The following is a 27,964-nucleotide window of genomic DNA, read 5'->3' as shown; positions in this document are numbered from 1 at the left end:
AGCTGATGTTTGAGCAGCCATTTTAAAATTTACAAGGTAAATGGTTGTTATATAGTATTTCTTCTGTCAATAGGACAATGAGAACAACTACTCCACGAATTAACAAATTCATGTAGACTAAGTGTTTTTTCTGTCATCTGCTTGTTTTATGTAGGTTAAACATTCATATTCAGAGGGAACATATCTGTATGACTGCTATAAATCGCTGGAAAAGATAGGAAACTCAAGATAAGGCTTTTCACCTTTTTTAATCCAGTCTTGTCTATTACCAGATTAATTAAACATGTAATCTAGTTATAATGTAAATTTTTTTTTTTTTTTTTACTGTTATCAAATTTCTCTTTATCCTAATGTGTCTTTCTTACTATAAAGAATGTGTTTTTCGGTCTGAACGGCTGGTCAGGATAATTTATTGTAACCTAGTGGAATAAAAATAAAAAAGCAACGTGCAGGAAGCAGTAAATACAGTTTATTGGAGCAGATGTTAAATTATTTAAGCCAGCTTTCAAATTCTGGAAAGAAACATTTTCTACTTTATTTGAAATAGTTTACATTTTCTTTCATAGGAGAATTTTGCAATATGTAGATTTTGGATGAGCGTTTTGTACAATTTGTTTTTAAAATACTTTTGATTAAAAATATTATCACTGCATTCCATGAGGTAGCTGTTAAAAAACCAAGAAGAAAAACCGTATTTGCATAATAAATCTGTAACCATGTCAACAGTCAGCCAATGAAGGTCCGTGTCGTCACACACCAGGAAGTCATGTCCGTTGAACCTACCGGCTTCTTGAAGTTGCATCCCGTCCTGTGGTAGCGCCTTCTGAGGGACGCACGGTGAGTTTTACTCTTGTAGATATATGCTTCTGATACGTTTTTGGACGGCGCTGGCATTGCGCCATAGTTTAATGCAAAGTGGCGACTTTTGCGTCAGAATTTACCCCCTCTCCCTCCATAGGCCGGCAGCCTCCTACTGCTAACAGCTAGGCTAACAGATTTGACTTCCATAGCAGGTTTATTTGAAGGCAGCTGCGCTAACTTCCCACTCTTGTCAAGGTTGCAGTGCTTGGCTGTGGGTATATAAGACCTCTTTGCTTTAATTCTGGAAACATAGTAAGCGGCTCTGGAAAGTCCAGTTCACATTATATTGCGTACCTTCATATATGTATTCAAGTTGATTAGTATTAGTATTTATTTAGTAAAATGCTAAAATGTATTCTTACATTTCTAATCAAAAATTGCATATTATTGAAAGTATTTTTAAGCCATCCCATACATACAGCTTGTTAAAACACCTTTGTAAATTATTTGGTTCATTAATTTTTATTTGTTGAATCTGTGTTTGGACTCTTGTTCCAGAGATGTTGCTGCTGGTGCTGAGCACCCTCCTCCTCCTCTTCTGCAACCTGGATGTGTGGTACTTCCTGCGAGGGGCCCAGGTTTTTGTAGAAGCATGGTTCCTACCCAGAATAGAAGACATTCTAGCTGAGCAAAGTATCGATGGCATGGTCCTTCCTCATGATTTAGACTACCTGGGCCATATGAACAACTCTAGATATCTGAGGGAGTGTGACTTTGCTCGCTTCCACCACTACATGAGAAATGGGTTGTTCATGGCCTCACGTAAACTTGGGGCCAAAATGGTAGTAGGGGCCTCCACCATTCGGTATAGGCGCTCTTTGGCCTTCAGAGAGGCTTTCCAGATTCGTACCAAAGTGCTAGGCTGGGATGATAAGGCCTTTTACCTAGAGCAGCGCTTCGTGTCTAAGAGAGATGACTTTGTATCTGCAGTCATGCTTTGCAGGCAGAATGTGGTGGGCAGCAGCCCAGAAAGCATAATGGAATTTACCTACAAGAAGCAGGTGAGTAGTTTTGTACATTGAGTGTAATTGATAATACATAAACACAGTTAGGGAAAATATTTAGATCATATGAACATTTCTGAGCACATTTTGTTTAAGAACAGCAGTTGCAACAGTTTCATTCCTCGATGAATTATTCTTCATTGAAGAATAATTTAAAAACTCCCCATCGAAGGTCATTTTCAACTAATTGTATTTCATAAGCAAAAATATGAAATCAGCTTTTACAAACAACTAAAAACATTCCTCTATACAAGTCAGGAAAATAAACAAGCAACTTGATAAATCAAGCTTACATGGAGTGCACATATACATATCAAGAAAAATTTTATATAAAAATGTGTTTGCAATTTGAATGTGTAATTTGGTATTACCATTACTTTTTTGGGCGTTTTTAAACTTTTAAGGTTACTGTCAGTTGGTTATTTGGTGCAACTTGAACTCAGGGCTCCAATCTTCATGTGAATTTTAAGAGTGTGTTTAATGCTGTGTTTATTTACAGATTGAGTGTCCACAGTTTCCAGAGGAGCTCAAACACTGGATCAGCTTCATTTCAGCCAGCAGTCAGGCGCTGAGAGCAGAAAGCGGCTTGGAGGATAAAAACAAGTGAAGGCACACAAGATACTTTGGTATCATGAGTGGCGACGCATATCTCAGCATTGCACACACTCAAACATACCGGCACCTTTTAGAGTGTTTTAGTCATCTTCAAATACTCTACATATTCTTATTTGGGGCCAGTCTTACACACTGTTTCTTAATTGTTTGGTTTGTTTGATGTGAAAAACTTTATTTACTGCAGCTAAATATAAAAAAAAACTTGAAATGAAGGAAACGTTTACTTTAAAATAAAGTGAATCCAAAACAAAGCTTTATCTTTGTGACTTACCAAGTAGTTGACTGTGAGTTGGGTGAACTCATCTGAAAACATCACTGAATTTCAGATTAGCATGTAGCGCAAACATTATTATTCTACCGGCATAAATGCATGTTTCAAAGCAATCTGAATATTTTTCAAGCCTGTTTCTTATAGTTTAGTAACAGCGTTATAACTTAGAATGAAAAACCAAAAACATGTTTAATGGACTATTTGAATCGGTATATTGAGCATGTTTTGATGAGGTTTAAAACTGTGAGCAGTATTTTTGAAGCGGTTATTACCTGTTAACAATCTGAAAGGGAATACTCTATTTTTAAAAATATAGCTAAACATTTGTCAGCACTTTATTTTACCAGATTGAGAAAAAAAGAGCCCTTATAGAAAAAGATGACCTCTTTATTAGAGCTGCATGTGATTTTTAAGAGAATGTTTTTGATTTGCAGGTATAATAATCAACAGCTAACAGGAGGTTGCTGGCAACTTTTCAAAACCTGCCACGCACAAGAGAGTATGAGTGTTTTTATGCTCTTATTGAGAAAATAATTGAAATGTGCAAACTTGTCATTTATGCATCAGAATTTTCTTTTTGTAACCAAATTAACGTATTGTCTTTAGTTAGAGATATTACATTTTTTAAATGTATGCCTAATCTTTTATGTATTTATGCTGTCAATGCTCTGTTAAGGAAATCCTGGTTAATACCTTGAAGTTTGAGGATATGGATTGTATGTTTATTTTCCACTTACTGTTCTTTGATTTATGGAAAATGATTTGTCAGATATTATTTATTATGTTTAATTATTTTAATGCATTTTAAAATAAAAATGCACTGAACCTTGTTTTTGGGTCATTTCTTACAAATTAAGTACAGATTTTATTGTGAATTAATGTTCCTACACTTAAGATATGATACTGGTCAAAACTCTGACTGACTGCCCCTTCTGAACAAAAGCACGCCACTTCCATGGATATTTCAACACTGTAGGCACTGCACTTTTGAGGCTGTCTTGATTGAGTTACATGAATTGTGAAAGTTAAGCTGTTCTAGCATGACTGCTTCTACTGTCCTTCTAATCAGCAAATAAAGAAAAGATCCTCGCCATAAAAGGGCTTATCTACTACTTGTAACACATTGACTAGATGTAAACATTCAATGGAAAACCGTTTCAAAGAACAGACCGATTCATTGAGAAGGGCAAAAAGGGAAATGTTTAATAAACTATAGACATATCAGACAATCATAGGCTTTATATGCCATATTGTGAGAGCTAACTTCAATGCAAGAGTTCTTATTTAAAATGAAATATATTTAGCTTTATTCAAAGTGACAAAGCTAAATAGCTTTATTCAATGTGATCAGTGCAATTAAAACAAAGCCCTTGCAGTGCTATTTACCCACATAGACTAGCAAACACATCCAATACACATGATTGTTTTTATATGCAGTAATTCTCTTTTGTGCAATAAGTATACATATACATATATTTATCTTTGATAAAGTGAACTAACCCAATTAAAACTGCAATAATAATAATTTAACAATACTTTAAATTAGCTTTGTAAAAAGAGTTTGTGTTTTTGCATTTATTGTTGGTCTGTGTGTGAAGCAAAGACAGCTCTTAGTTAGAAGAATCTGTATTTGTCTCTTTAAATTAAATGTCCTCCAGTATCCGGTGTCGTTGCTAGGCCACGCCTCCCTTCTCTTCACTTCCTGTAAACAAAGCAGCTGTAGCAACACTGAACCAGTGTGTTCTTGTTTTTTCCGATATTTTCTGGCTCCTCTGTTGTGTTTTTAAAAAATGGCTCAGGGTGGAGTGGTTCTGGACAAGGACCAGTTTAACTGCTCCATATGCCTGGACGTGCTGAAAAACCCAGTGACCATCCCCTGCGGACACAGCTACTGCTCGGACTGCATCCAGAACTACTGGGACCAAGACGACTTTCTCGGGGTCTTCGTCTGCCCGCAGTGCCGACAGAGCTTTAGCCCGAGGCCGGCGCTTGCCAGGAACACCATGCTCACCGATGTGGTGGAGAAATTCAAGACAACTACGCTCCTGGCTGCCTCGGTACCGAGGGATAACCGATGTCTGGCCAAAGCTGACGACGTGGAGTGTGACGTCTGCACCGGGAGGAAAAACAAGGCTGTCAAGTCCTGCTTGGTGTGCCTGGCCTCCTACTGCGATGTTCACCTCCAGCCTCACTACGAGTCCGCTGCCTTCAAGAAGCACAAGCTGGTTTCGGCCTCCAAGCGGCTCCAGGAGACGATCTGTCCCCAGCACGACAAGCTGCTGGAAGTGTACTGTCGCACCGACAGGCGCTGCATTTGCTACCTGTGTCTGACAGACGAGCACAAAGGACACGACACGGTGCTGGCCGAGGCAGAAACACAACACATGAAGGTAGCAACACATTACATCAGCCTGGAATGATCGTCTGTGAGTTTAAGTATTTGTTGTGCAAATACTTAAGACTCACAAGTCACCTTGCGCATGGTGACATGTGGATCAATTTTTATTTTTTGTAAGAGCCAAGTTTTATTTTTCAGTCCTAATCATTTTTATGTAGAGACGCATTCGGTCAGAGACTGGACTGCATTCAGACAGTCTGTATTGTGGACTGGCTCTGATTAGTGATAAGGAGGTAAACATCAATTTCACCTCCCCTCCCCCGGCCTTCCCCAAAATGATTAAATGCAATTTAACAAATAGTTTTACTATGTTTTGCATCCAGTAGCCTGTTCTTTAATACACATTGTTTTTAACTTTAATAAAATTAGCTACGGGCTTTGATTACCTGCTTTTTATGAATTATAGGGGGTCATTTTGTAATCCGTTCTTATTTTTATGCACTTATCCATGACGCTCAGAAAAAAAAGTATACCTGGATCCTGACCTTCCAGGGCCGTCTTTCACACCCTGAAGAATTAGAAAGCAGTTTCTAAAAGTAAATTAGGCAAAAATTGACCTTTTTCCAATTACGTTAAAATTGTAATGTTCATGTCCTTCATTTATGTCGCCAGGGAAGAAATTGTTGAACTTATATCGATGTTGTTCAAGAATCTGTCCCTTTGTCAATTGCTTCTCTAAATGCTTTATTTAGTCTGACCCTGGTTCTTTAGATCTGGTCAAGAACAAAGCTATCCCTCTCAGTGCAGTGCTTCATGCTGCACGCAAACAAACCCAAAATGACTGTGATTTATCTCAACTAATAAACAAAATAAATGGCTCTGCTTATATTTATTTATTTTTTTTTTTTACTGTAAATCAAGGTTTGATATGAAGATGGTGACACAGATTTAGTTCTTGTGGTTTTGTTGTCATGTTTCTGAAGCAGTTCAGTTGATTTTTGGCTAAATATTGCATTGAAATAGTATTATTTATTTTTCTTTTATAGGTTTTACATTATTACCTATAATTGCATTATAGGTTTTACAGATATTCTGTGGAGATTCAGAAAGGCAAACGGGTGATTTTTCCTTGTTTAGTAAACATGACTTATAATTTTAAAACATCCCATAATTCTTTCTTTCAGATGCAGCTTAGTGACATGAGGCAGAGCTCACAGTTCAAGATTCAGCAAAGAGAGAAAGAGGCACAAGATCTGAGACAAGCTGTTTTTTCTCTCGCTGTAAGTGCTGACACACAGATTCTTTCTGTTAAATAATTAATGAGAAAACTCAGTACAATACTTAGCTTGTTCTTTATTTACATAACAGCTGCTGAAGTTAAATATTCTCATAGAACAGATGTTTTTTTTTTAATTGTGCCTCCCTCGCTGACTGCTGTGCGTTGGTCTGCGTCTCCCTCTAGCGTTCGGCACGGGCTGCTGCTGAAGAGAGCGACGCCATTTTTACGGAGCTCATTCGCCAGATAGAGCTGAAGCGCTTTGAACTGAGAGAGCTCATCAAAGAACAGGAAAAGACGGCCATCGGTGAAGCCGAGCAGCTGCTGGACAAGATCCAGAAGGAAATTGCCGAACTGAAGAAGAACGAGGCCGAACTTGACCTCCTGTCCCACACTGATGACCCCGTCCAGTTCCTCCAGGTGATTCCTTCAGACTTGTTGTGCGGACAGTGACTCAGTAGCACTCAGCCTAACACCGTCTCCTCTCTGTATCTGTGTTTAGAGTTGTCAGTCCCTTCATGCCTCACCTACGCTGTCAGCTTCTCCTTTGCTCAACATGAACCCGGGCCTCTCCTTCAGCCCAGTGATGACAGCTGTGTCTGACTTCAAGGGATTGCTGCAAGAAGTGTGCCAGGGAGGATTTGTCAGCATCTATGAGAAAGGTAGACACACTTCAAGAGGGGTTTTTTAAGGACATTTGTTCCAACTACTGACTGATCTAATGTTTCTCTTTTTGTTTATTTTTTTATTTTTTTAGTGAAAGATGTTAGAATCATGATGATTCAGAATCCTGAGTCCTCAGAGTCTCAGTGTGACTCTCCCCTCGCTGGTGAGGCTGGGGCAGCTGCACAGATGGAGTCACCAATAAGTGAGCTTGTTAAGATGTCATTTAACCCAGTTAGACATGGCTATGTTACCTTCTGATTCTGATTCTGCATTGATTATTGTAAAGATGTACAAAGATTTGAAATAGGTATATCTTTAATTGACAATAATTGTTTTTTTTAATCACAAGTTCTGTCACCTATTAACAGTTTCTATAAAATCAATAGCTTCAGCATTTCATATTGTATACTTGATCATTTTCTGATTGCCATTTTTATGTCTAATTTTTTAAGCAAATTTCTCTGATTTGAAAAAATAATACCAAAGTGCTACATACAACATAATAATCTTTATTTAATCTAGCGTCTGCTTGACAACAAAAACACATTTTCTTTTCATAAGCTTATAAATGCAGGCATAATCAATAAAGTAGAATATCATCCCACTGAAGAATATTTGCCAAATTAAAGAACTCTTAAAAATGACAACCTATAAGCAAATGTTAAACATGCTTGTCTTTAAACCCATATTTCTGTTTTAAAAATATTTTTATTGGTCTGATGTACTCTAACTTTATATGTCATATTTTCAATAACTGTAAGTGGAAAATCAATGCAAACAATGGAAGCATTGAAGTAAGTCCTTGAAAATATCAGTCTGAGTGTAATTAATTGATATGTGTTTTACTTAGTGAATTAAGTTGCAAACATAAATTAACTTTTCAATAATATTCTAATTTATTGAATGGTCTGTACATTCAGGCACCAATGGGTTTAGTTAAGGTTAATAAACAAATATTATTAAAATACAAACTATTAAAGAAACTTTTCTTAAAAAGTAACGGTGGGCAAATTTTTCATTGCAGCCCAATAGAAAAAGTTGCATATTTTTATACATAGCTCTATTTATTTTTTGTTTTGTTTTCAAATAGTATATTTTTTCTTGTTTTTCTTCATGTTGAGAAAATCTACCTTGTTTATTAAAAGGTAAGAAGCAAGCTCTGACTAATTGCTGTTAAGTCCTGTGATTTCACTGGTTCAATTGACCACAGATTTAATTTTGATATTTTTTCCACAGACACCTAAAATAATTTAGATCAGTTCGTTTATATGCTTGCTAAATAATGCGAACTCTTCTCTCTTGCTGCGTTTTTCTTATGTGCAGATGGTTTCTGGGACACACTTACTCAGTGACACACTGATGAGATGTGTGAACACATGAAAACGAGTTGTGTGTTGTGTTGTGTGTGTGTTACATTACACCCGTGTACCTGTTTGTGAAATTTGACGTGTTTTTGTTGGCCTGCTGAATAAAAGATGTTTCCGTCCTAACATTTTCCTTTCAGCCGAAACTCCTTTCTCAGCATGTTTGCTTACCGCACAGTTTGCTGAATCTGCATGAGATTCTGTCAGTTTCAGTTTGGGAGGCTCCACAGTAACTCTGTTTATCTGTCCTCGCAGTTCTGCCTCATCTTAGTCGGGACCAACCAGCTGTCAGTCCTCTGAACCCGTTCTTTGCCCAGGGACCAATTGCCTTCTCACCGTTTGGTAACTAGAGTCATCATTAATGAAGCATTTATTCCAAATCACTGTTACATGCGCTGAAATTTGTTGTTTCGATGTGAAATGGAAAACGTTATTGATACAAAACAATTTAACATTCAGATGCTTTAACCCTTAGGTAATTTAACATTATATTTACAAAAGAAGTTTGATTTCCTCACATCATTTTATCTCCTGAAGTAAACTGATCAGATTTTGTTGTTTCTGCTGCCTCAGCTTGGTGCAACGTTCCATTTCTTGTTTTCTTTTTGCCCAGGTTCCAAAGTCACGACTGGATCTAGACAAAGACACCTGCAGAGACGGCCTCACTCAAGAAGAAGATAAATCCTGCTGGACATCAGACTGAATGTCGTACACGCACTCACATAACCTGAGTTTCATAAGAGTCAAGAATGAGACCTTTTTGAATATTTTATCTGTGGACACTAGTTTATTGACTTTAATCAGTTATATTTCAGTATTTATTTACAGATGATACAGTTAACTTAGCTAAAAGCATGAGCAGCCTACTTCAGTGTATTTCAGTCTTGCTAAAAGGGTCAGCCTGTTGTAGTGATGTGGTTTTATGCTTTTATAAGTATTTTTTTAAGCAGTGCTTTGTGAACAGTTATTTTCTTTTGTAAACTCATTTGTTACACATTAAATAAACATCAGCTTATTTTGAGATTAAAGAATATTTATTCACTGAAGGATTTCATAAACAGTTTCACTTGAAAGCAAAGAGGAAAACCTTTATTTATGTGGGATGAATCTCACCGGCAAATAAATCCTAGTTTTCAAAAGAGACCAGCATTATATACAATCATAAAAGTTACATACAAAACAACAATGCAAGTGTATATTAAGGAACGGACTCAAACTGTGTAAGATGAGAACTAATCACAAAGCTATAGTTAAGAACAGAAGCAGAATCAGATCAGCAAGTTAAAGTCTACTTAGCGATGATTCCAGGCTGTTGGTGCAGAATAAGAGAAGGTTGTCTTCCCTTATTCTGGATGGACTGAGGGGACACAGAGTAATGATAAATTAGTTAATAGAGATGTATAAACAATAGCAAACTGATTAAAATTCAAAGTAATATAGGGAATTTTAAAGTTGCGCAGTTAAGTAAAGGGGTGTCTATGAAAAAGGTGCCTTTAGCTGAACTTTAAAAACCCACTGAATTCTATCCGATATTAGAGTCTTGCTACTTAAGTGTGAGCTAAAAGCAAGACATTTTAAGAAGGACATTTCTGACACTGTTATTAAAATCTTGAAACTGACCTGTGACTGTTTGGAAGAGACTGTCTGGGGGTTGGTTCACTTTTTGTTGATCAAACACAGACATGAGTCAGGGCTGGAACAAAACAAGCTTCAGGTTACTTTTAAAGGTCATCTACTATGGCCCAGCCTGGTGTGGGTCTACATGGGACTGATCTCTGCTTTCTTTACCTGGGAGGGCCTTCCCCAGGTGTGCCTTGCTGTGATTGGAGGCTTCATGGTGCAGCAGGTGAAACCTGAGATGCTGGTATCTGCACACCTGTGAGCTACGCCCATCACTGTCCCTTCCTCTTTCAGTATAATGTGTGTGAGAGAGTGCAATGGCAGCCGCAACTATCTCTGTAGATCAAGACGAGTTTTGCTGTCCTGTGTGCCTAGAGGTTCTGCGAGATCCCGTGACCATCCCGTGTGGACACAGCTACTGTCTGGACTGCATTGAGGATTACTGGAACACAGCGAAGCAGAAAGACCAGTACAGCTGCCCCCAGTGCAGGCAGGTGTTCAATCCCAAACCCCTGCTGAGCAGGAACACCGTTCTGGCCGAAGTGGTGGAAAAGTTTCTGAAAAGTGAAGTTCAGTCTGCGGCCCAGCACCTGGCGAAACCCGAGGAGGTGAAATGCAGCGTCTGTAAGGGCAGGAAGAACAGAGCTGTGGAATCCTGTCCCCAGTGCCTGGAGTCTTTCTGCCTGGCCCACCTGAAAGGACACGAAGAGCGCTTTCACAGAAAAGGACACAAGCTGATCCCAGCCACAGACAGGCTGAAAGAGAAGCTGTGCCAACAGCACGAAAAGCTGCTGCGTCTGTACTGCCTCAATGACCAGCAGTGTGTGTGCTCGCTGTGTGTTAAGGAGAGACACAAGGGCCACAACACGGTGCCGGTGGTGGAGGAGAGAAGCAACCAGCAGGTGAGTCAGAGCAGTTTGTAATAAAGTTTTGATATGTTTCTGAGATATAATCTCACTAACGGTTCAGTAAGGCCTTAACTGTGTTGCAGATATATTTACAACACAGCTCCTGGAAAGAATTTCTCTCAAAGCATACATTTGATTCATAAGAGAAACTCCACTATTTTTCCATTTTCAACATCTGAGCCTCTTGGTTCAATGTGCTTGATAATCTTTGTAAAGACCACAAAAAGCCCAGTGCTGAGTTAATATTTGTATTGGATAACTGGCTGACAAAAATAAAATCATTGTGTGTACAGCTTTCAACACTTATGAATTTAGACAAGAAAGACAGAAGTCTGCTAAAGTATAAAAGGTACAGATCAAAAGTACATGTTTGATTTATAAGGGTTTAATTGAGATACTAAACTCAAAGTGTAATAATTACAACAGGCTTTTCTAAACAAAAACAAGGAAAGGTTTACAATGATTTAAGGAAGTGAATGCGATATTTGTGGGAACAACTTCCTGCAGTAGCTGCTGGCTTTATAACAACTATTCACATTGTTTTAAGCATGCTTACTATTCTGAGCTGGGTGTCAGCTGTAGTTTGGATTTTAACCTCTGCACAAAGGCCTTACACGCAAATTACAAGTTCAACAAAAAACTAGAATTTGTTCAAAACTTAACATTTTTATTACAAAAATCTGATGCAAATCCAAAACAATAACAAAAAGTCTGACAACTTGGGAAATCTTTTTAAGTAATATTTACTTGCAGTAAATACTTTTCTTTGTTCTTTTACTTTGAACCGAACAAAGTGAATTTGATAGACTATGACACTTTAAAATGCCTCCCCAGTACTTTTTATTCATGCTAGGAGCCAAAACCTCCACCCTAAGTTATAAAATGTATTTTATTTATTTAAACCTGCTATATCTTAGACTTAGACTGACTTTATTATCATTTTGCATGCACAGGGTGTATACAGAACAAAATTTTGTTGCATACGGCTCAGGACAATGTTTTGAGGTTAAAACGACTTTAAAACGAGGTATTCTGGTATTCAAAAAGCTAAAATAGACAGAAGCAGTTGAATGATATGACTAAATTTTAAAATCTGAATGGGGTTTCCAGCTGAAAGTACATGTAAGTAGTTAGCTGTGAAAGAGTGCAACATGTTTTTAATCAGAATTCTTCAGAAATGATGGGATGTTCCATTCATTTCAATGGGGCCCAAGATGATCACAAAAAGCTGAATATTTCATAAACTGTATAAGATGTCAATACAAAAAGAAACAGTCAAAATGTGCTGAATGAACAGAACATGGTAAATGTTGAATGGTTGAGGTACCACAAAGTATGCAGAAGTATTTAAGCGACAAATTGTGTGTGGAAAAAAGTGGAGGAACTAAAAACTGTACATTTCTATCCTGATTAAAATAAAAATGGAGAACCAATGTTAGTTAGGCCTAAAAATCTACAAACAGGGTTGATAAGTTTATATTCTATGCATCTAAATGTTTTTTTTTAATCCTGAAAATTAGTTTGGTCACTAAAAGTCACAATAAATTACAATGAAATAACATTACAATAACAGAAATATTTTAGTTTTCTTCTTTTTCCTAGTTTTTTTTTTTTTTAGATTAGTGAGAAGACAACGTTAATCAGTGATAAAACATATTTGAAAGTACATTTGTATTCAGGTTTTTAACATCTAATCTGACCAAAAGCAATGGAAATCAGTTTGGCTACTTTTAAAATGTATTTTTATAATGTTTTGAGAGACTCCTGTCATCAGGGGTATGGATAATTTTGGCCTTCACAGTTAAATATGTTACTTTGCAAATCACAGACAAGCAATGAGGACAGCATATGTTCAATAAGCAAATTGAGACGACAACCAAATTTAGTTCATAATTTTTGCTTTAGTCTGTGATAAATTCAAGCAACAGCATCATTACAGCTGTAATATGTTTTGGTGGCATCAGGAACAAATCTTTGTTTTAAACAAAAGATCTTTAACGTTGAAAGTGTTATTCAAATATTGTGAAACAATGTTGTTTTTACCCAGTTACCATGCTGATCCATGTCTAAAATTAACTTTTAAAAGGATTCTGGTGTCTTTCCTGCTCAGGTAAGCTCTGTTAATAATTTAGAGGCAAGTCCTTTAAAAAACAACTACAGCAGCAACAACCAATACTCTGAGACTCCAAATCTTTATAAAGTGGTTTGTAAGAGTTTCCAGGAACATTTTCTGGACTTTGTTTTGGATTGAATTCAAATCAAAGAGAAAATACTTATTAATTTTTTAAATACCTAAACCAGTGTCTGTACCTTCATCTCCACTTTCAGGATCAACTGCAGTAGAACTATTGGCTATTCTGCCAATATATCCTTCTGCTTATGGGATGATAAAGCTCAGTAATGCTTGCTCATTCATAAATAAAACATTAGGGTGACTTTTTTTTTTTTATCTCTGGGAAGTCTGAAATTCAGGAGAATTAACAATGCATGCTAAATGTGTTGTCTGAAAAGCTTAATATAACCATAGCATCATGTGAGGCTTTCAGGATGTAAAATATTTAAACACAGCTGATGGATCAAACCCCTTTCAGTGTAATTCAGTGCTTTGTTGAATCAACCCTGAAAGCCAACCTTGGAATAAATTCTTTCACTAAAAATAGAGAGATCATCCCATGTGATGTTTATCTGTTGTATTCTTAGAAAAAACTCAAAGAAACTTCTTTGAAGTCAGTACAGAAACTGAAGGATGCAGAGAAGGAACTGAGATACGCCATAAGATACATGAAGGTGAGATCAACTTCATACACAAGAGGTTATAATGTTCTTTCTGCACAATGTAACACAAAAAAAGAAATGGCTTTCCTGGTAAATTAAGAACTTTAACCTTTCCAGCATTCCACAGAGGCTGTGGTGGAGGAGAGTGAAAGGATTTTCTCCAAGTTGATTCGATCCATTGAGAAACAAAGCGGAGAGGTGAAGGAGATGATCAAATCCCAGGAGAGACTGGTGGTTGGTCAGGCCGAGGAGATGCTGGAGAAGATCCAGAGGGAGTTGGCTGAGCACCGGAGGACCGAGGCTGAGCTGGAGAGGCTGTCTCGCACGGAAGACCACATCCACTTCCTCCAGGTATGGAAGTGGAACTTATTGTGATTTGATGTGCATAATGGTGATGTTTGGTTTGGGGGATTGGGGTCAATGTTCTGCCCAGGGACACCTCAACATCTGGCAGGGTGGAAGCTCACCTCAAGTTTACCACTCCTCTAAAGGCAGAGAGCTACAGCTCCCAACAGAGCTGTATTTCTCTGCCAGATTTTTGCCTTCAGAAACCATAAGTTACAAGTCTTTTTCCCAGTTTTAGAGGCCTAACTGGAGAATGTTAGTACTTTTTAGTTTACGTTTTAGTTTCTGAAAATTCATCATTTTCAAATGGTAACCTATTAAAGTATTTCAAGATTGTCACAAATTTACTCCCAGTAACTTACTCCTGCCTGTAAAGGTTTCTTCCACACATACCGGGTTGTACTGAATACACTGTTGCCATCTAGTGGTTAAAGTTACACCTATTTTGCTAAAAAGTGTACTAAATGTATACATTTTTTTTAAATCAACTTTTTAATAAAATAAAATTCAAATGAACTTTCTACTGAAGTCAGCATCTGCATGGACCGATGCTTAAAAACAAGGGTTAAACAGCCAATTGTAAGATCTATTGGAGCAGATTCAACCACCGAATATTCCTTCTCTGTAGTTGATAGTTGGAAGAGAAGAATATCAAAAGGGGACAATTTCATCATATGCACAGGGTATTTCTTTCATGTTAGTAACAGCATATTATACAACTCAATTTCAGACTTGGATAATATTCCTTCTGTCCTGAAAAGGGGAATTCAACATGATGTTTGAAAACTAGTTTGTCATCCTTAACAAAAAATCAGCAGGCTTGGTAAATCGATGTCCTGAACTCTTATCCCCAGTTAAGACAACCGGACAGTTCATAAAATAAATGCCAAGTTAAGAGTTAAGATAAAGAAATATTGTTCAGATTTACTTAAAATGTGGTGCTTAAGGTGGAGCTAAACTACACGTTAACACTTGAATAACTTTACCTCCCTGGACATTTTCATTACAAACTTGATTTACAATACAGTAAAAAAAAAAATTGCATTTAAAAATCAAATCTGTGATTCAATTATCTTCACACCTCTGCAGAAATGCAAGTCTCTCCATTTCCCTATGAAGACTGTAGAGATGCCCAACACAGATGCCCTGACGTATTTCATGTATAAAACAATGAAAGACGGCCTGGGCGACCTGAAAGGAGGCCTGGAGGAAACACTTCAAAGGGAATTCAGCAGAGTTTCTGATAAAGGTATGTCTATTTTAAATATTCATTAGCTTGAAGAATTTTGGAATAAACTCTGTTTCCATTTCTAGTATACTCGCTGAAGGAGAGCATCAATCCAAACATCAGTGAAAAGACCAAAGGTGTGGCTCTTCATGAGTGCATGGAGATATTTTCAGATGGTTTTGTTGAAATGGCCGCTAAGCATTTCTCTCTCAACAGCTAGAGACGCCGACATTCCTTACACCACAGAACCGAGGAAAAGAACCGATTTTCTCCAATGTGAGCACAAATGTCTGATTTAATTTAATTATGTCTTCTATAGCCGATATTAGATTGTGTTCTCTTCTCCAGATTACAACGAGTTGACGTTGGACACGAACACAGCCAACTCCTACCTGAGCGTCTCCGACAGCCGGAGGTCAGTGACAACCCGCTCAGAGCCGCAGCCCTACCCCGACCACCCGGACCGCTTCACCAGCTGGGCCCAGGTGTTGTGCAGAGCAGGGATTGCGGGCCGATGTTACTGGGAGGTGGAGTGGGCTGGGAGTGGGGGGGTCTCAGTTGGCATCTGCTACAAGAACATGAACAGGATTGGAGGAGGGAGCGACTGCAAACTGGGCCATAACTCTAAATCCTGGAGCTTAGACTGCATCAACACCACCTGCTCGTTCCAGCACAACAAGGAAAGCGTTGCCATCGTGACTCCCTGTGGGAGCCGGATAGGAGTGTATCTGGATTTCAGGGCTGGGACGCTAACGTTCTATAATGTTTCTGATTCAATGATTCTGCTCCACAAGGAGAAGACAACATTCACCCAGCCAGTGTACCCGGTGTTTTGGGTCGGCTTGGGCTCTACACTGAAGGTGTGCTCTCTTTAAACTAGAATCCTGCTTTAGTAGCACTTTAGAAGTTGTCTCGTAAATAATTATATAGAAATAAAAGACAGATTTATGCTCTAGGTTCAGCTTTATTAACCCCACAAGCTGTAAGTAGCATCAACACTTTGGTATTGAAGGTTAGATCTTGTTGAAGGCAGCGACATCTACACTCTGGACCTGCAGAGAAACACAGTTACATAGGTTACAAATGTATTGATATGTACATTTTATTTAAGAGAAATAAAGATGAACTTAAAAGCAGGGAATGCTTTCTGCTTTTTTCCCCAAGTAATAATAAGAAAATGTGATTTCACTGAGCTACGATATCTGTTTTCTGCCACAAATTGTTTACATTAGGGGTGGTTGTGTGTCACAACCCTGAGAAAACATTCCCATGTGAGATATGCTTCTTTGGGACACCAGTCAGTGATTTATATCACTAAACTGCACACAGTAGCTGCATTTGATCATTTTCAAATTTAATACTTAATTGGGGGAAGAAAATAGTAAAAATATTTTTTTATATAAACAACTGAATTTATCACAAATTACAAAAAAGATCCACCCCTATTTTGGGGCAGAGTTTGAATTCATCTGAGCAGAGAACCTTCTTCCCCTACATGGTTTGAAATGTGAGATAATTTATTATTCTAATCATTTTCTTCTTGCCTTTTTAGTAAAGAAAAAAATCAGATTTGCAGAGGGCCTGGCTAAAAGCTGTCAGATTCCATCAGAAGCTGCAGAGACAGTAGCTGATCTTTGAATGTTTTGCAAAAACGTTTCATAATCAGTTTCTGTTTAATGTTTTCTAACAAACTTCTGAGGTCTTCACTGAAAAATCTGATTCATACAGAAATTTATATTTCACACAGCTGGACTATTGGGAGATAACTTCTAAAAGTAGCTTCATAGGATTTTATTTAGTTTCTTCTATTTAGAGGAAAGTTTATACTATACTTTAGGTGGCAAAATGCAAATGCTTAAGATATGCATCACAAACATTTCAAAACACTAGTGCATTTCCTGCCCTTCCCAGTTATGCTCTGCTCCATATTATAGTATAATATGGAATCCCATTAAAATTCACTGAAGTTTGTGCTTTTAAAAGGCCTTTCATACATATAACAAAGCATTAAATCAGATTACTGCAGTACACAACTCCATTTTCGGGCAGTAGGCAAGATTAAAACATGCGAAGAAGTCACAAACAAGAATTAACTTACATAATCCTCAAAGTTGGTGATCTCCTCCTCCAGGATGTCTGTGCCGACCTTGTCATCCTCGACCACACAGTTGATCTGCAGTTTCTTGATGCCATAGCCGACTGGGACCAGCTTCGAAGCTCCCCACAGGAGCCCGTCCATCTGCACGGAGCGCACACACTCCTCCAGCTTTCCCATGTCGGTCTCATCGTCCCACTGGGTGAAGATCAAGAGCAAACATCATCAGAACCCTCAGCAGTGTGTACTCAGTGTCCAGAGTGCAGACGTTTGCTTACAGGCTTGACGTCCAGCAGGATGGAGGACTTGGCGATGACGGTGGGTTTCTTTGCTTTCTTGGCGGCGTAGGCTTCCAGTCTCTCCTGCTTGAGGCGTTCTGCCTCCTCATCTTCCTCATCGCTGCCAAACAAGTCTATGTCATCGTCATCATCATCGCCGCCATTCGTCACTTTTACCTGTTTGACTGGAGCTGCTTGCACTGGAGCAGCCTGCGCATTTTAAAAAGTACGAGATAGGGGGGAAAAAACCTCAGAAACTACTTCCTCTTATTATAAATGCCAAACATAAAAAGATAACGGTATGTTGGGTCAGAAATTTGAATTACGATATCAAATATGTTGTTAAACAACAACAAAAGGGCAGGAGACAGTGGAGTGTTTGATTTACCTTAGCACAGGGGCCAGCTGTTGTCACAGGAGACTTCTCCAGGACAACCACCCTGGACTCCAGCTTCTGCAGAGCTGCCCTCATGTCCTCGATCACTGACATTCAAACAAGACCACATCAACTGATGTATTTCTTTTCACATGACAAACTCTTAAAGCTTATACTTTAAATACGATTAAGCGTGATCAACCCTAAGTGATGACTAGCCGGACGGAAACACAAAAGTCTATCCTTTTATGAGCAACAAGCACACCACACCTATGAGGCCGAGTGATGAGTTTAAAAACAAGGTGAAGGCCAAAGAGTCTCTTTGGTAAAATAGTTATGGCCGGCCAGATTTGGCCCATGGGCCTTGAGCTTCACGTATGTGCATTAGGGGCTCTGGTGTTTTAATTTTTCCCTCACAATGAAATTTTGCGTCTTTCATTTTATGAGTAAAACGTTTAATCTTAGGTGTTTACTTGTAAATAAAACCTTGTTATTTCCCCCCAAAATACTACTCAAACATCAATATGCAGACATTTCTTTGAAATAAAGCATCCAATAAGCCAGTTTAATTTTTTCTTCCCAGCTGTAATGGGTTTCAGCAGATTCTTTGTTAAATGAAATTGGCAGACAGCTGCCTTAGGTTTATTGACAGCTGCAAGAGGAGTTAAATTGAGCCAAACCTACAATCATTTGTCATCATTTTGTTGCACAGATTATAGCCTAAAAGTAGCCAAAAAGCTTTGATATGGGAAAACGACAAAAACCTTTGTGCAGAGTCTGGTTCTCCAGCTCCAGGCTCTTCATGCGTGTAACCAGCTCCTGGTCTCCTGCTCCATGAGAGGAAGACTGTGGGGACAAAAAAGGAAAATCAAAAATTAGCACCAAGACTTGCACAGAAAAATTAACAGAGACCTTAAATCTGAAGAGAAGCATGCAAAGGGTTCGTCACTACTGGTTGATGACACAAACATGCTTCTGGGTTTCATACAAGATCCATGTAGAGGAGGAAATGGTCTAATAATTCCCACATGCAGATAGTAATGCCTCCCGCTTCAGAAAATTTGCCTAAAATGCTAGCAGGCGATCTTTTGTTTCAGAGCAAATAACAGACTCAACATTCATTACATTTGAGAAATGAACAGGAAATTTGTCAGATTCTTGCTATAATGTCCTCAAAGAGTTTTTCGAATCATAATCAATTGAGGAATCTTTCCAAAAGCCATTATGACTATTGGATATTTATCCAGATTTTTAAAAAAGCCACAGTGAGATGCAGTCTGCATAATATTCATATCATGCATCACCTTCCCAAGCAATGGTTTTAAAACACACATACTGACAGGAGGAGGCAGAAAAAACAAGAATCCACAACCATCCAGCAGCTGTAGGTCAACTCAGTGTTTCAGTCATGCAGCATTCCTGCAGGACAAACTTACATTTCTGTGCCTCGGTTTTTGCTGGCGACCTTTGGCATGCTGCGCCGCTTTTCCCTGCCCATCCACCCCCAGCAATACAGAAAAGTTAAAAAGGCAGTAAAAACTCAGGAGTAGCTAGACAGATGCTGTACGGTTTACATGTGAGGTTCTCAAAGTTCATGTTCAATGGTCCAAGTCTGATTTTTAAGCGAGGGTAAAGGTTCAGAACCACTGGGAATAAGGATCTTCGCAAAGGGAGATGTTTGCTGAGGTGCAAGGCTGACATTACTTGCACTCTGTTTTGATATGCCTTGTTGATAATTATTTAGTAATGTTTAGTTTTTGTTCTAATGAAACAAATGTGGATAATGTGTTGGAATGGTGGGCTGTACTGGACTCGGGTCTCTCTCCCATGGCTGTCTGAGCATGCCATTAAATTGTGGACTTTAGAAATCACTGCAGCTACATAGACATAATATTTTGAACAAATTTTATTACTGAAAGATGATATTTTGAAACTTTGTAATGCATTTCTAAATTACGTTAAAGATGACAATATGGGCTTGTTGCTAGCATTTACAAATGTATTTACATTTTATGTGCATTAGTGTTGTTTAGAACAATTGTAACTACACTTCAATTTTATACAGTTGACTTTTAAAAGGATACAATTTCTTTCAAGCTTATTTTAAAATGGGATACTGGAAGGTTTTCTTTAATAGAAACCAAGTTGTTTAAGTCGCAACAATATTTGGTTTGTATTCTCAAGATTTAGTCAGGTGAGTAGAGTAGCCAAAGATACAAAAAAAAAACTGTTTATTTTTATTTGGGCAGATGTAAAAAAATTAAATAAATAAATACTCTAGTAAGTTTCAGCATAACATCTGATTTAATCTGGACAAAAAAAACAATATAAAAAATACACTTGTGTTAATTCTGGTAACACATTTCTAAATCTACTTCTATTCACCATAAAACTTTGCAACTAATACTTGGGTAATTTCTCTTAGAACAGTGCAAACCTCCTCCAGTGGTAAATACTTTTCAAAGCACATTCACTTGACCTCCACATAACAGCAGGCTCAGCGGATTGAAAACACAACCTCACTGCAACACAGACTGTGTTTGGTGCAGTCTTGGTTAAGACTGCTTGTTCTTCATTCAGCGAAATAACTAGAGGTAGGTAGAGTAGTCAGCATATTTTCACATTTTTTCTAGCGCTTTTGCATTTCCTAAGGGGAAAGTCAACTACAGTTGCTGATGTAAAAACATTTTAGTAAACTGACTGCTGATTAAAGATTTCTCACTGCAGATCTTTTAAAAACCTAAGATCAAAATCCCAAAAGGTACCACAGCATGGATTTTAATGAAACAAACTCCCACCCCACTGTTAACAGGCCTGTGCAGGAAGCCAGGACGGTCTGACAAGCAGAGGCAGCTGCCAAAACCACCTGACCCTTCTCACTTTGACGAGCCGCTTCTAAATCGAGAGCCCCAACTAACATGCAGGCAGGCAGCTGCTGCAGGCTGCCGACTGCTGTGACAGACGGTGATGTAAGTGTTTCGCCACCGGCAGGGACATGAGTAAGGAAATCTATGCAGCCTGTGACTGATTTATAAACAACTCGTTTCCGGCAGATTGAGAACACATGTAACCCCCTTCCTAGCGGGAGTGGGCTTTTTAAGAGGTTGCTACCTGTTGCTGCTGCTGGGAAGTGGGGCCGTTTGCTCCCTCATAGAAGCGCTTCTCCGCTTCATCGTAGCGGTGTTTGTCGAACCAGATGTTCTCTGCGGCCAGGCACTGCAGTCCACTCATGTTGGTACTGTGACGGAGTTAAAGAAAGAATGAAGAAAACACTTTATAGGCTTATTTGCTTACAGTCAAAGAAAAGGGGTTAGTCGCTGTTGCAACAAAGACAGAAAGGGTCATCATGCAGTTAAAGATGGACTCCGCGATGGTATGTGAGGAAGGCGTTCAAAGCTTGAGACAAGTTATGTTTATGAAGCCAAAATAAAATAAAAAGAAATAATCAAAGAAGTGAATGAAGCTAACGAGGTACATCTCCCATTTGTTTGCTGATGGGTTACAACAGCAGGCACTGACACATTCCTCAAATAAACAGAGCTGCATCGTCTGCAAAAACTGGATTAGCAAACAAAAGGCTGTCTGCCAGTAAAAAAACGCCACCCACTTTTTTGTCAAACATATCAAAAGGAAACACCATTCAGCCAGCCATGTTAGCTGTGGCTCTGGGTCAGTTTGCTCCTTTGCCAGTTTGTACCGACATGTGCTGTTTCACCTCCTGCTACTTAGTTTCATAGCTGTAAATCAGAGCTCCATGATGGATTGAATCAAGTCATCGCTACCTCCCTATTGACTGCAATATTCAGTAAAATGTTCACATTTCACCAGTTTGATATACAAAGACATCTCCACCCTATTTGAGCAATATTGCAGAGATTATAATACCTGATAAAAATTAAAGAAAAACTAAATGACTTCCTGAGAGTAGAAATCATTTACTGGCATCAATGCCCCATTTCCTTTCAGCAGACTAAGTATTTAAAGTCAAAGATTACTTTAAATCCTCAGTTATCAAAACATGTACAAATGTTCTCCAGTGGCAATAAAATAAAATCAGTACGAAATGTCCCACAGACGACAGTTCAATTTCAAATTCAAGATTAAGCGACCAAAAATTGCAAAACAGAGGAGCGAAATGACCAGCAACTTTAGCTATACATCATTAATGACATCCACTGATGAAATAAAAAATAATCTGTTTTAACATAAGTTGGCATACCTGAAAATAAAAATGTACAATGCAGACAGACAACAGTTTCCAGAATTACAACACACAAATCATGTTGCGCTCATTCTCCATGCGAGAGGTGTCATACTTGTCCCATCGTGGCCTGCCTTCGGTCTCAGAGATGCCCCTTTTCCTCGGGTTCGGACCCCTGCTGCCCTTGCCCCTCTGCTCGGTCTCAGAGGAAGTGCGATTGCGACCTTTACCCAGCTGACGGTGAGGGGTACCAGAGGCCTTCACAGTCGTGATGCCCTGACCCTCATCCCGCTGTTGGTCGTTGTTGCGTTTGGAGTGGAAGGTCAAAGTTCCTTTAGTGCTTGGGCTCCGAGGAGACGACGACAGAGGCCCGTTTCCATTGGAGGCAAGTCGCCGCTGGTAGTCGCCCTCAGCTTGCTCATACGCTGTGCGGTTGTACCATACCGCCTCAGCCTGCATGCCCTGGAGAATGGGGCTTCGACCGTAGGAGCCACTCGCCTCCACAGAGGAGCCCAGATGCTCCTCTTCGGCCCCTGAGCTCTCAGATTGAGACAAATTTGAGCGACGTCTCAACCTCCCAAACTGGACGTTGTCTCCGATGATGATTCCTCGCTCCACGGTGGGAACATTTCCCTGCCTGAAGCCCCCAACCGGGGCAGCGCTTTGAGGTACGCCACGTTGATGGTTTTGATCCATTCTTCTGTAAAGGCCGTCTCTTCTATACTGACTTGTATATCAAAGGGCGATAAAAATTAAGAACCAACAGATGGAAGCTCAATACAGTGCCATGAAAAACAAACTAACCGATTATGCTTGTCTGTCGCAAAAGTCTTTTAGATCAAACTAATTTTCATGAGGCAAAGATAACCTGTATAATACAAAAATGTGAAGTTTTTAAATGATTGTATCAATGAAAAAAAAAAAAAAAAGGCTAACAACCCTATGGACCAACGGATGTTCTGGTCCGCCATGGCAGCTTTGTCTTATGTGCATTTCTGATTCCAATCAGTTTTTCCTGTCACATTGCTCTCAGATTAGCTACACATCACATTCAGATCTGAAGGTCTTGTTTTCCCTTGGGGGAGACCATACACACTGTAATGTTAGGCCAAGACATTAAAACATGTTAAATTTCCCCGATTTATGATTGGAGCGGTCATGACGTCCTTCTGCAAGGACCATGTCACTTAACACACCACATACAGCGGGAAAATCTCTTAAGTGCCATCCGGTAACCAGAGGGCATCGCTAAAGATTTTCAGAAGGGACAATTAAGACAACAATGGGCATAAAAATCTTGCCAAAATCTTAAACCAAAGGCCCATTTCACATTTGCCAAGTAAATGTTTTGATGAACCTCAAGACTTTTGGAAAATATTTGGTGGACAATAAGACACTCTGAAAGCCAAACTTTAAACAGGTCAATTTGTGACCCGTCGCACGTGGTGAGGACGTAGAAGACTCGTTATTGAAAATGCCTGATGGCAGTTGTTGCAGCCAAAGCACACACAACCAGTTATATCTAGAAGGAAGTTCCTTTTTACAAGGGGCCAAATTGGTTCTTTTTCATCTTAAATCATTTGCTTTTTGTATTTACTAAGGTTATCTTTGAGACATTTAAATCTGATAATCTGCAGAATTTCAGGTTGAAAAGGAGGCACAAAACAAAATAAAAACTTTCACAGCACTGTATTTGTATGCAGTTAGCTTTTTAGCTTTTAAGAGTAAAGCCCGTTAGACTCATAAGGAAAAGCTTGTAAAGAAGCAGAAATGGGGGTTAAATTGGGTTGAGATTAATCAGAGATAATGACATTATTTTCCAAAAGCAAATAATAAAAAAGGGCAGCAAAGCTTAAGTTACTCAGACACTTTGGAACAGCTCCCATCACTACTGGTGTCCCTCAAGTTTTCATCTTGGGCCTTAATTATATTCCATCACCTCTGTGGTTGGTGTAATAGAAAAACCCCCACAAATCTCTGAGACCATCTCTCTGGTCTTCATGACCTCTTTCAACTTTATTTTACTAAGATATATAAATAATTGTTGTGACATTCAATAATACTGTAAATTAATAAAACTGGACTTAATCATCAATAATTTGCCTCTTATTGTATTCATTTTAGCAGTGATTAATCAATAATATGTAGGCTGCAGCTAGTAATACATCAGCTGAATTTATTGATGACAAAAAGAATAACCGCAAATTAACCACCATTACCCTTATCTCACATTCATTATAAATACAAAAGAGGACTGTTTAATATTTCAGGCCAATAACTACTTTTTTCCCCTAATGAATCTTTTACCAGTGATTTCTGACATATATTTTTAAGTTTCAACATAAATTAAAGAACAGAATTACACCAAAACTTTAACATTAAAAACATTATATCCATCTTATTTCTCAAAATGAAAATATGATCCTGGTACTGTTTGATTGGTCTTTTAACGCCTTTTTCAGATTAAATTGATTTTGATATCAAACATAGTTAGTGACAGAAACATTGCATTTTACGGAGGCTCCCTCACCATAATGATCTTATACTGGGACCCTGGAATAACCACCAAGGAGTCAAAATTTATTTGAAGATTCCTTAAGCAGAATGTTAAACACAAAACAACATAAATGGTGAAAAAAACAACAAAAAACCTGTCAGCTTCGTTAGATGTTTTAATAGCTAAGCTTTGTCCAAGCTTACAAACAGCACACGAATTTAAAGCAGTGCATATAGACACTAACTGTACTAGTTTTAAGTTTGCATAAGTTGCAGTATTTAAAGTTTGCAACCGGGTTGTCAGCATACCGGCTAAAAATAAGCAATTTTAAACCCACAAACTTACCTCAGGAATCTGGAAAGATGCTAGTAACTGAACATGAGAATAACATGGTTATCATAAACAGAACAAGTTTAAAGCGGCTTTCCATAATATTATGGAAATATAAGGAAAAAACGTGACCAAGTATAATACCAGAAACATGCAGACACCACAAATATAACTAAAAATCCATATTGTATTCCCCCTGTAGCTTCTATATCTGGTTTGATTGTAGGCAGCACAAGTTTTGACAGCGTCACCAACTTGTGTTTGACCACGTGGCGCTAACAAACTTCAAAATCAGGACAGTTCGGCGGTTTAACAAACGACACCCATTCAGACATTAACGGAGGACTGAAACTTCACTTCGCCACACTTACTTTTGGTTTTATTCGACGTTTTATGGCTTGAGGATTCTTCGACTGCGTACCGCCACAGCTGTAATCCGACGGTAGAAGAGGACTGGCATTAACGGGAAGCCTGTATTCCTCCGCGGCAGAGGGGTGGACAGTTTGGTCTTTCTACCATTTTATCGACGATTTTTAAAACGTTGATTTAAATATCTATGTAATATGTTATTGAAAATAAAATTAAAACGATTTCTAAGAACAATGATCATATATAAGATTTAAAAACATATCACATTATTGGTATGATCCATTTTGTGGAAACCTACGATTCCCATGATGCTTCACGATGAAGTACGGAAGTAACGGTACAGATTGAATGGTACAGATTTAGGTAAACTTGATAATAATTTGTAACTTATCTAACTAGTAAAAAAAATAATAAAGCAGCGTATGTACTGAATTTGGACAAGTGTGGAACTCTATTTAAGGATTTACGAGGAACGGAGCGTTACCTGTTTTTGCATTTATCCACTTTTGAACTGCCTGAAATATATCCATCCATATTCAGAGGCAAATAGAGGTAATACTGCGAGTATGTCTACATACTGTTGTCTATTATATATAATGTCATTCAGCCCACGCTTGGCTGAGAATAAGTGTCCCTTACAATTTCTTTTAAATATAATATGACTGCCGTCATATTATCCCATCTGTCCCATCTGGTGCTGTAATTCAGGCTGCTGCTTTCATGACATTTTACCACATTGATTTGATTTGTTACATAAGCTGATTTAAGAGTTGCTTCTGAGACTGAAATCTGACATCATGCATGTTCAACATGTTTGACAGCTTCAAAAAAGTCAGAAATCTAATCTCAACTAACCTCAATAAAAGATATCTTATCATAGTTATGAAATTAAAAGTTGATCCACACTATATATTTTTTTCTTTTCATCTCAAGTAGCTTTTATATATCTACAGATACAGACACACAAAAAAGTAACTGTCTTCAGCATACTTGCATGCCTATGTGGTAGACTAATTAATAATAATAATAATTTTAAAAAGATTTACTTAAATAATATGAACATATTTGTTGGCACCCTTCAAGAGACTATAAATCCTTGCATTCAACTGTGTAATTTGGTGTCGTTGTGTGCGCGATCAGACAAAGAAGACAAGAGCCATCTGATTATAGAAGATTATAGATATTAAAAATATCTTTAAGCAGCAGATCTTCCTCTGATCACAGGTGTTCATATATTTAAAGAAGCCTGAGCTTAAGTTGGAGCTTAAGAGGGATGCAACTTAAGCTTGATCTGGCAGGTAATGTGATGACAAACGGCCAAACTCTCATCACATTCTGATTATACCATCCATCACCTTTTAACCTAAAGAAGACCCAGGAGAACTCAATTATGTTAAGCTTGTTTACTGTGCGCTGAAAACGCACAAGAAACAGGCTGGAATTTGCCAAAATACTTACTGACGAGCCCCAAAGTATCTGGTAGAATGTCTTTAGGACAAGACTAAACTGGAGCTTTCCGGTCATCACTTTGTTAGTTTTTTTTCCAAAGGGAAAAATAGACCTTTTCATATTATGAGACATAGACAGGGCTTGGTTTAGTTATTAGGATACTTTGCTGAATCTGGTACTGGATACTTTGACTCAGTTCAATGTTAAAGTGAGTGCCAGACTTACTCCGGAGTGAAACATACTGAACTATGTCAGAAACCTCCACCTCTGTTTTAGGATCTCCCAACAGCACAACAAACCGAAACACACAGAGATAAAGCCTCAAAAAATGTGCTCATGAGCTTCACTAGCTTACATTACAGAATCATCAGAAAAATGTTTAAAACCTGATCAGTTTGAGTACTTTGCTTTGGAAGAGTGGGACCAAACTACCCGTCAGGAAATATACACATCTCCTTGTGATTTCTTGTAGGGAGAGACAGCTCTAAAATCTGCTAGCATTAATTCTTAAATCAACATGTCCTATCTTTCTGTCATTTAGATTTTCATTAATTATATGACCTTTTTTTCTTTGTTTTTTTGAGAGAATCCAACAAATGTTCACATTTATTAAACATTATGATATGAAAATATCATTAATCTTAGAGCTTATTCTCTTATCCAATCTTTTTTCATTTTAATTTGTTGCAGCCAGCTCTTGTAACATTAACTTGCTCTTGATATTTTAAGCTTTTGGCATAAATCACAGTGATTAGATTAGGTATATATGGAATTTTTTATTTATTTTTTTAAGTAAATAATTTTATTATTTTTACTTCAACAGACTCATTTCAATATGAGTCTGTTGAAATGATTTGAAATGTCATTGAGAGGTCTAAAATATTCAAAACTGGTGCCTGAATAAGGCCATGCGATAATTTGCTTCTGCTCCACTGACTGCTTCTGTGGTCACTAAGTGTGACTCTGGAGAAGCTCTCATGTCAAACCAAATCAAATTCATTTCACATCTAGGCTATAAAGCAAACTTTTAACATGTACAGTTTGACTGCATGGGCTGACTCACAACATGTCTCCAGGTCAGCAAGCCCTCTAGTCATA

The 27,964-nt window shown here is 38.2% G+C and overlaps 4 protein-coding genes across 8 annotated transcripts; 3 read left to right on the top strand and 1 right to left on the bottom strand.

Moving 5' to 3' along the window:
- The first annotated feature begins 656 nt into the window (after positions 1-656).
- Positions 657-3,581, top strand: LOC102218603 (protein THEM6-like). Its single transcript, XM_005799944.3, has 3 exons — positions 657-837; positions 1,360-1,862; positions 2,365-3,581. The coding sequence occupies exons 2-3, from the start codon at positions 1,362-1,364 to the stop codon at positions 2,470-2,472; spliced, it is 609 nt and encodes a 202-aa protein (XP_005800001.1). The 5' UTR covers positions 657-837; positions 1,360-1,361; the 3' UTR covers positions 2,473-3,581.
- An 842-nt stretch (positions 3,582-4,423) lies between these two features.
- On the top strand, positions 4,424-9,368 carry LOC102218354 (E3 ubiquitin/ISG15 ligase TRIM25-like). The gene is made up of 7 exons (XM_005799943.3): positions 4,424-5,141; positions 6,274-6,369; positions 6,552-6,785; positions 6,868-7,027; positions 7,123-7,233; positions 8,651-8,737; positions 9,009-9,368. Exons 1-7 carry the CDS (start codon positions 4,542-4,544, stop codon positions 9,074-9,076), a joined length of 1,356 nt encoding a protein of 451 aa, XP_005800000.1. The 5' UTR covers positions 4,424-4,541; the 3' UTR covers positions 9,077-9,368.
- Positions 9,369-10,267: 899 nt separating this feature from the next.
- On the top strand, positions 10,268-16,169 carry LOC102231158 (E3 ubiquitin/ISG15 ligase TRIM25-like). The gene is made up of 7 exons (XM_005799992.2): positions 10,268-10,917; positions 13,624-13,710; positions 13,816-14,049; positions 15,133-15,292; positions 15,358-15,408; positions 15,488-15,547; positions 15,620-16,169. The coding sequence occupies exons 1-7, from the start codon at positions 10,333-10,335 to the stop codon at positions 16,144-16,146; spliced, it is 1,704 nt and encodes a 567-aa protein (XP_005800049.1). The 5' UTR covers positions 10,268-10,332; the 3' UTR covers positions 16,147-16,169.
- A 46-nt stretch (positions 16,170-16,215) lies between these two features.
- Positions 16,216-25,526, bottom strand: LOC102217922 (elongation factor 1-delta-like). Of its 5 annotated transcripts, none has more exons than XM_023335159.1 (10): positions 25,420-25,493; positions 25,064-25,090; positions 22,337-22,948; positions 21,132-21,258; positions 19,457-19,525; positions 18,785-18,866; positions 18,033-18,127; positions 17,645-17,854; positions 17,370-17,564; positions 16,216-16,323 (listed from the first exon to the last, which is right to left on the bottom strand). In XM_023335159.1, exons 3-10 carry the CDS (start codon positions 22,915-22,917, stop codon positions 16,285-16,287), a joined length of 1,398 nt encoding a protein of 465 aa, XP_023190927.1. In that variant the 5' UTR covers positions 22,918-22,948; positions 25,064-25,090; positions 25,420-25,493; the 3' UTR covers positions 16,216-16,284. The 5 variants fall into 5 exon arrangements, with proteins under 5 accessions (XP_023190927.1, XP_023190929.1, XP_023190930.1 ...); XM_023335161.1 differs by having other exon boundaries at positions 19,457-19,510; positions 25,420-25,492; XM_023335162.1 differs by lacking the exon at positions 19,457-19,525 and having other exon boundaries at positions 25,420-25,490.
- Between the last annotated feature and the right edge of the window lie 2,438 nt (positions 25,527-27,964).

This window comes from Xiphophorus maculatus, chromosome 6, assembly GCF_002775205.1.
Source record: "Xiphophorus maculatus strain JP 163 A chromosome 6, X_maculatus-5.0-male, whole genome shotgun sequence".
In the NCBI taxonomy this organism is placed as follows: Eukaryota; Metazoa; Chordata; class Actinopteri; order Cyprinodontiformes; family Poeciliidae; genus Xiphophorus; species Xiphophorus maculatus.
Note: the sequence above shows the minus strand (reverse complement) of the source record. Positions and strands in the feature narration are given on the sequence as shown.

Coding starts and splice junctions, on each gene's coding strand:
- LOC102218603 (XM_005799944.3), top strand. CDS start 1,362: ATGTTGCTGCTGGTGCTGAGCACCCTCCTCCTCCTCTTCTGCAACCTG. Junction 1,863..2,364: donor AATTTACCTACAAGAAGCAG/GTGAGTAGTTTT, acceptor GTTTATTTACAG/ATTGAGTGTCCACAGTTTCC.
- LOC102218354 (XM_005799943.3), top strand. CDS start 4,542: ATGGCTCAGGGTGGAGTGGTTCTGGACAAGGACCAGTTTAACTGCTCC. Junction 5,142..6,273: donor CAGAAACACAACACATGAAG/GTAGCAACACAT, acceptor TCTTTCTTTCAG/ATGCAGCTTAGTGACATGAG. Junction 8,738..9,008: donor AATTGCCTTCTCACCGTTTG/GTAACTAGAGTC, acceptor CTTTTTGCCCAG/GTTCCAAAGTCACGACTGGA.
- LOC102231158 (XM_005799992.2), top strand. CDS start 10,333: ATGGCAGCCGCAACTATCTCTGTAGATCAAGACGAGTTTTGCTGTCCT. Junction 15,293..15,357: donor CAGCAGAGTTTCTGATAAAG/GTATGTCTATTT, acceptor TTCCATTTCTAG/TATACTCGCTGAAGGAGAGC. Junction 15,409..15,487: donor CATCAGTGAAAAGACCAAAG/GTGTGGCTCTTC, acceptor CTCTCTCAACAG/CTAGAGACGCCGACATTCCT.
- LOC102217922 (XM_023335159.1), bottom strand. CDS start 22,917: ATGGATCAAAACCATCAACGTGGCGTACCTCAAAGCGCTGCCCCGGTT. Junction 19,526..21,131: donor CTTCCCAGCAGCAGCAACAG/GTAGCAACCTCT, acceptor TCTGTATTGCTG/GGGGTGGATGGGCAGGGAAA. Junction 17,855..18,032: donor CAGCTGGCCCCTGTGCTAAG/GTAAATCAAACA, acceptor TAAAATGCGCAG/GCTGCTCCAGTGCAAGCAGC.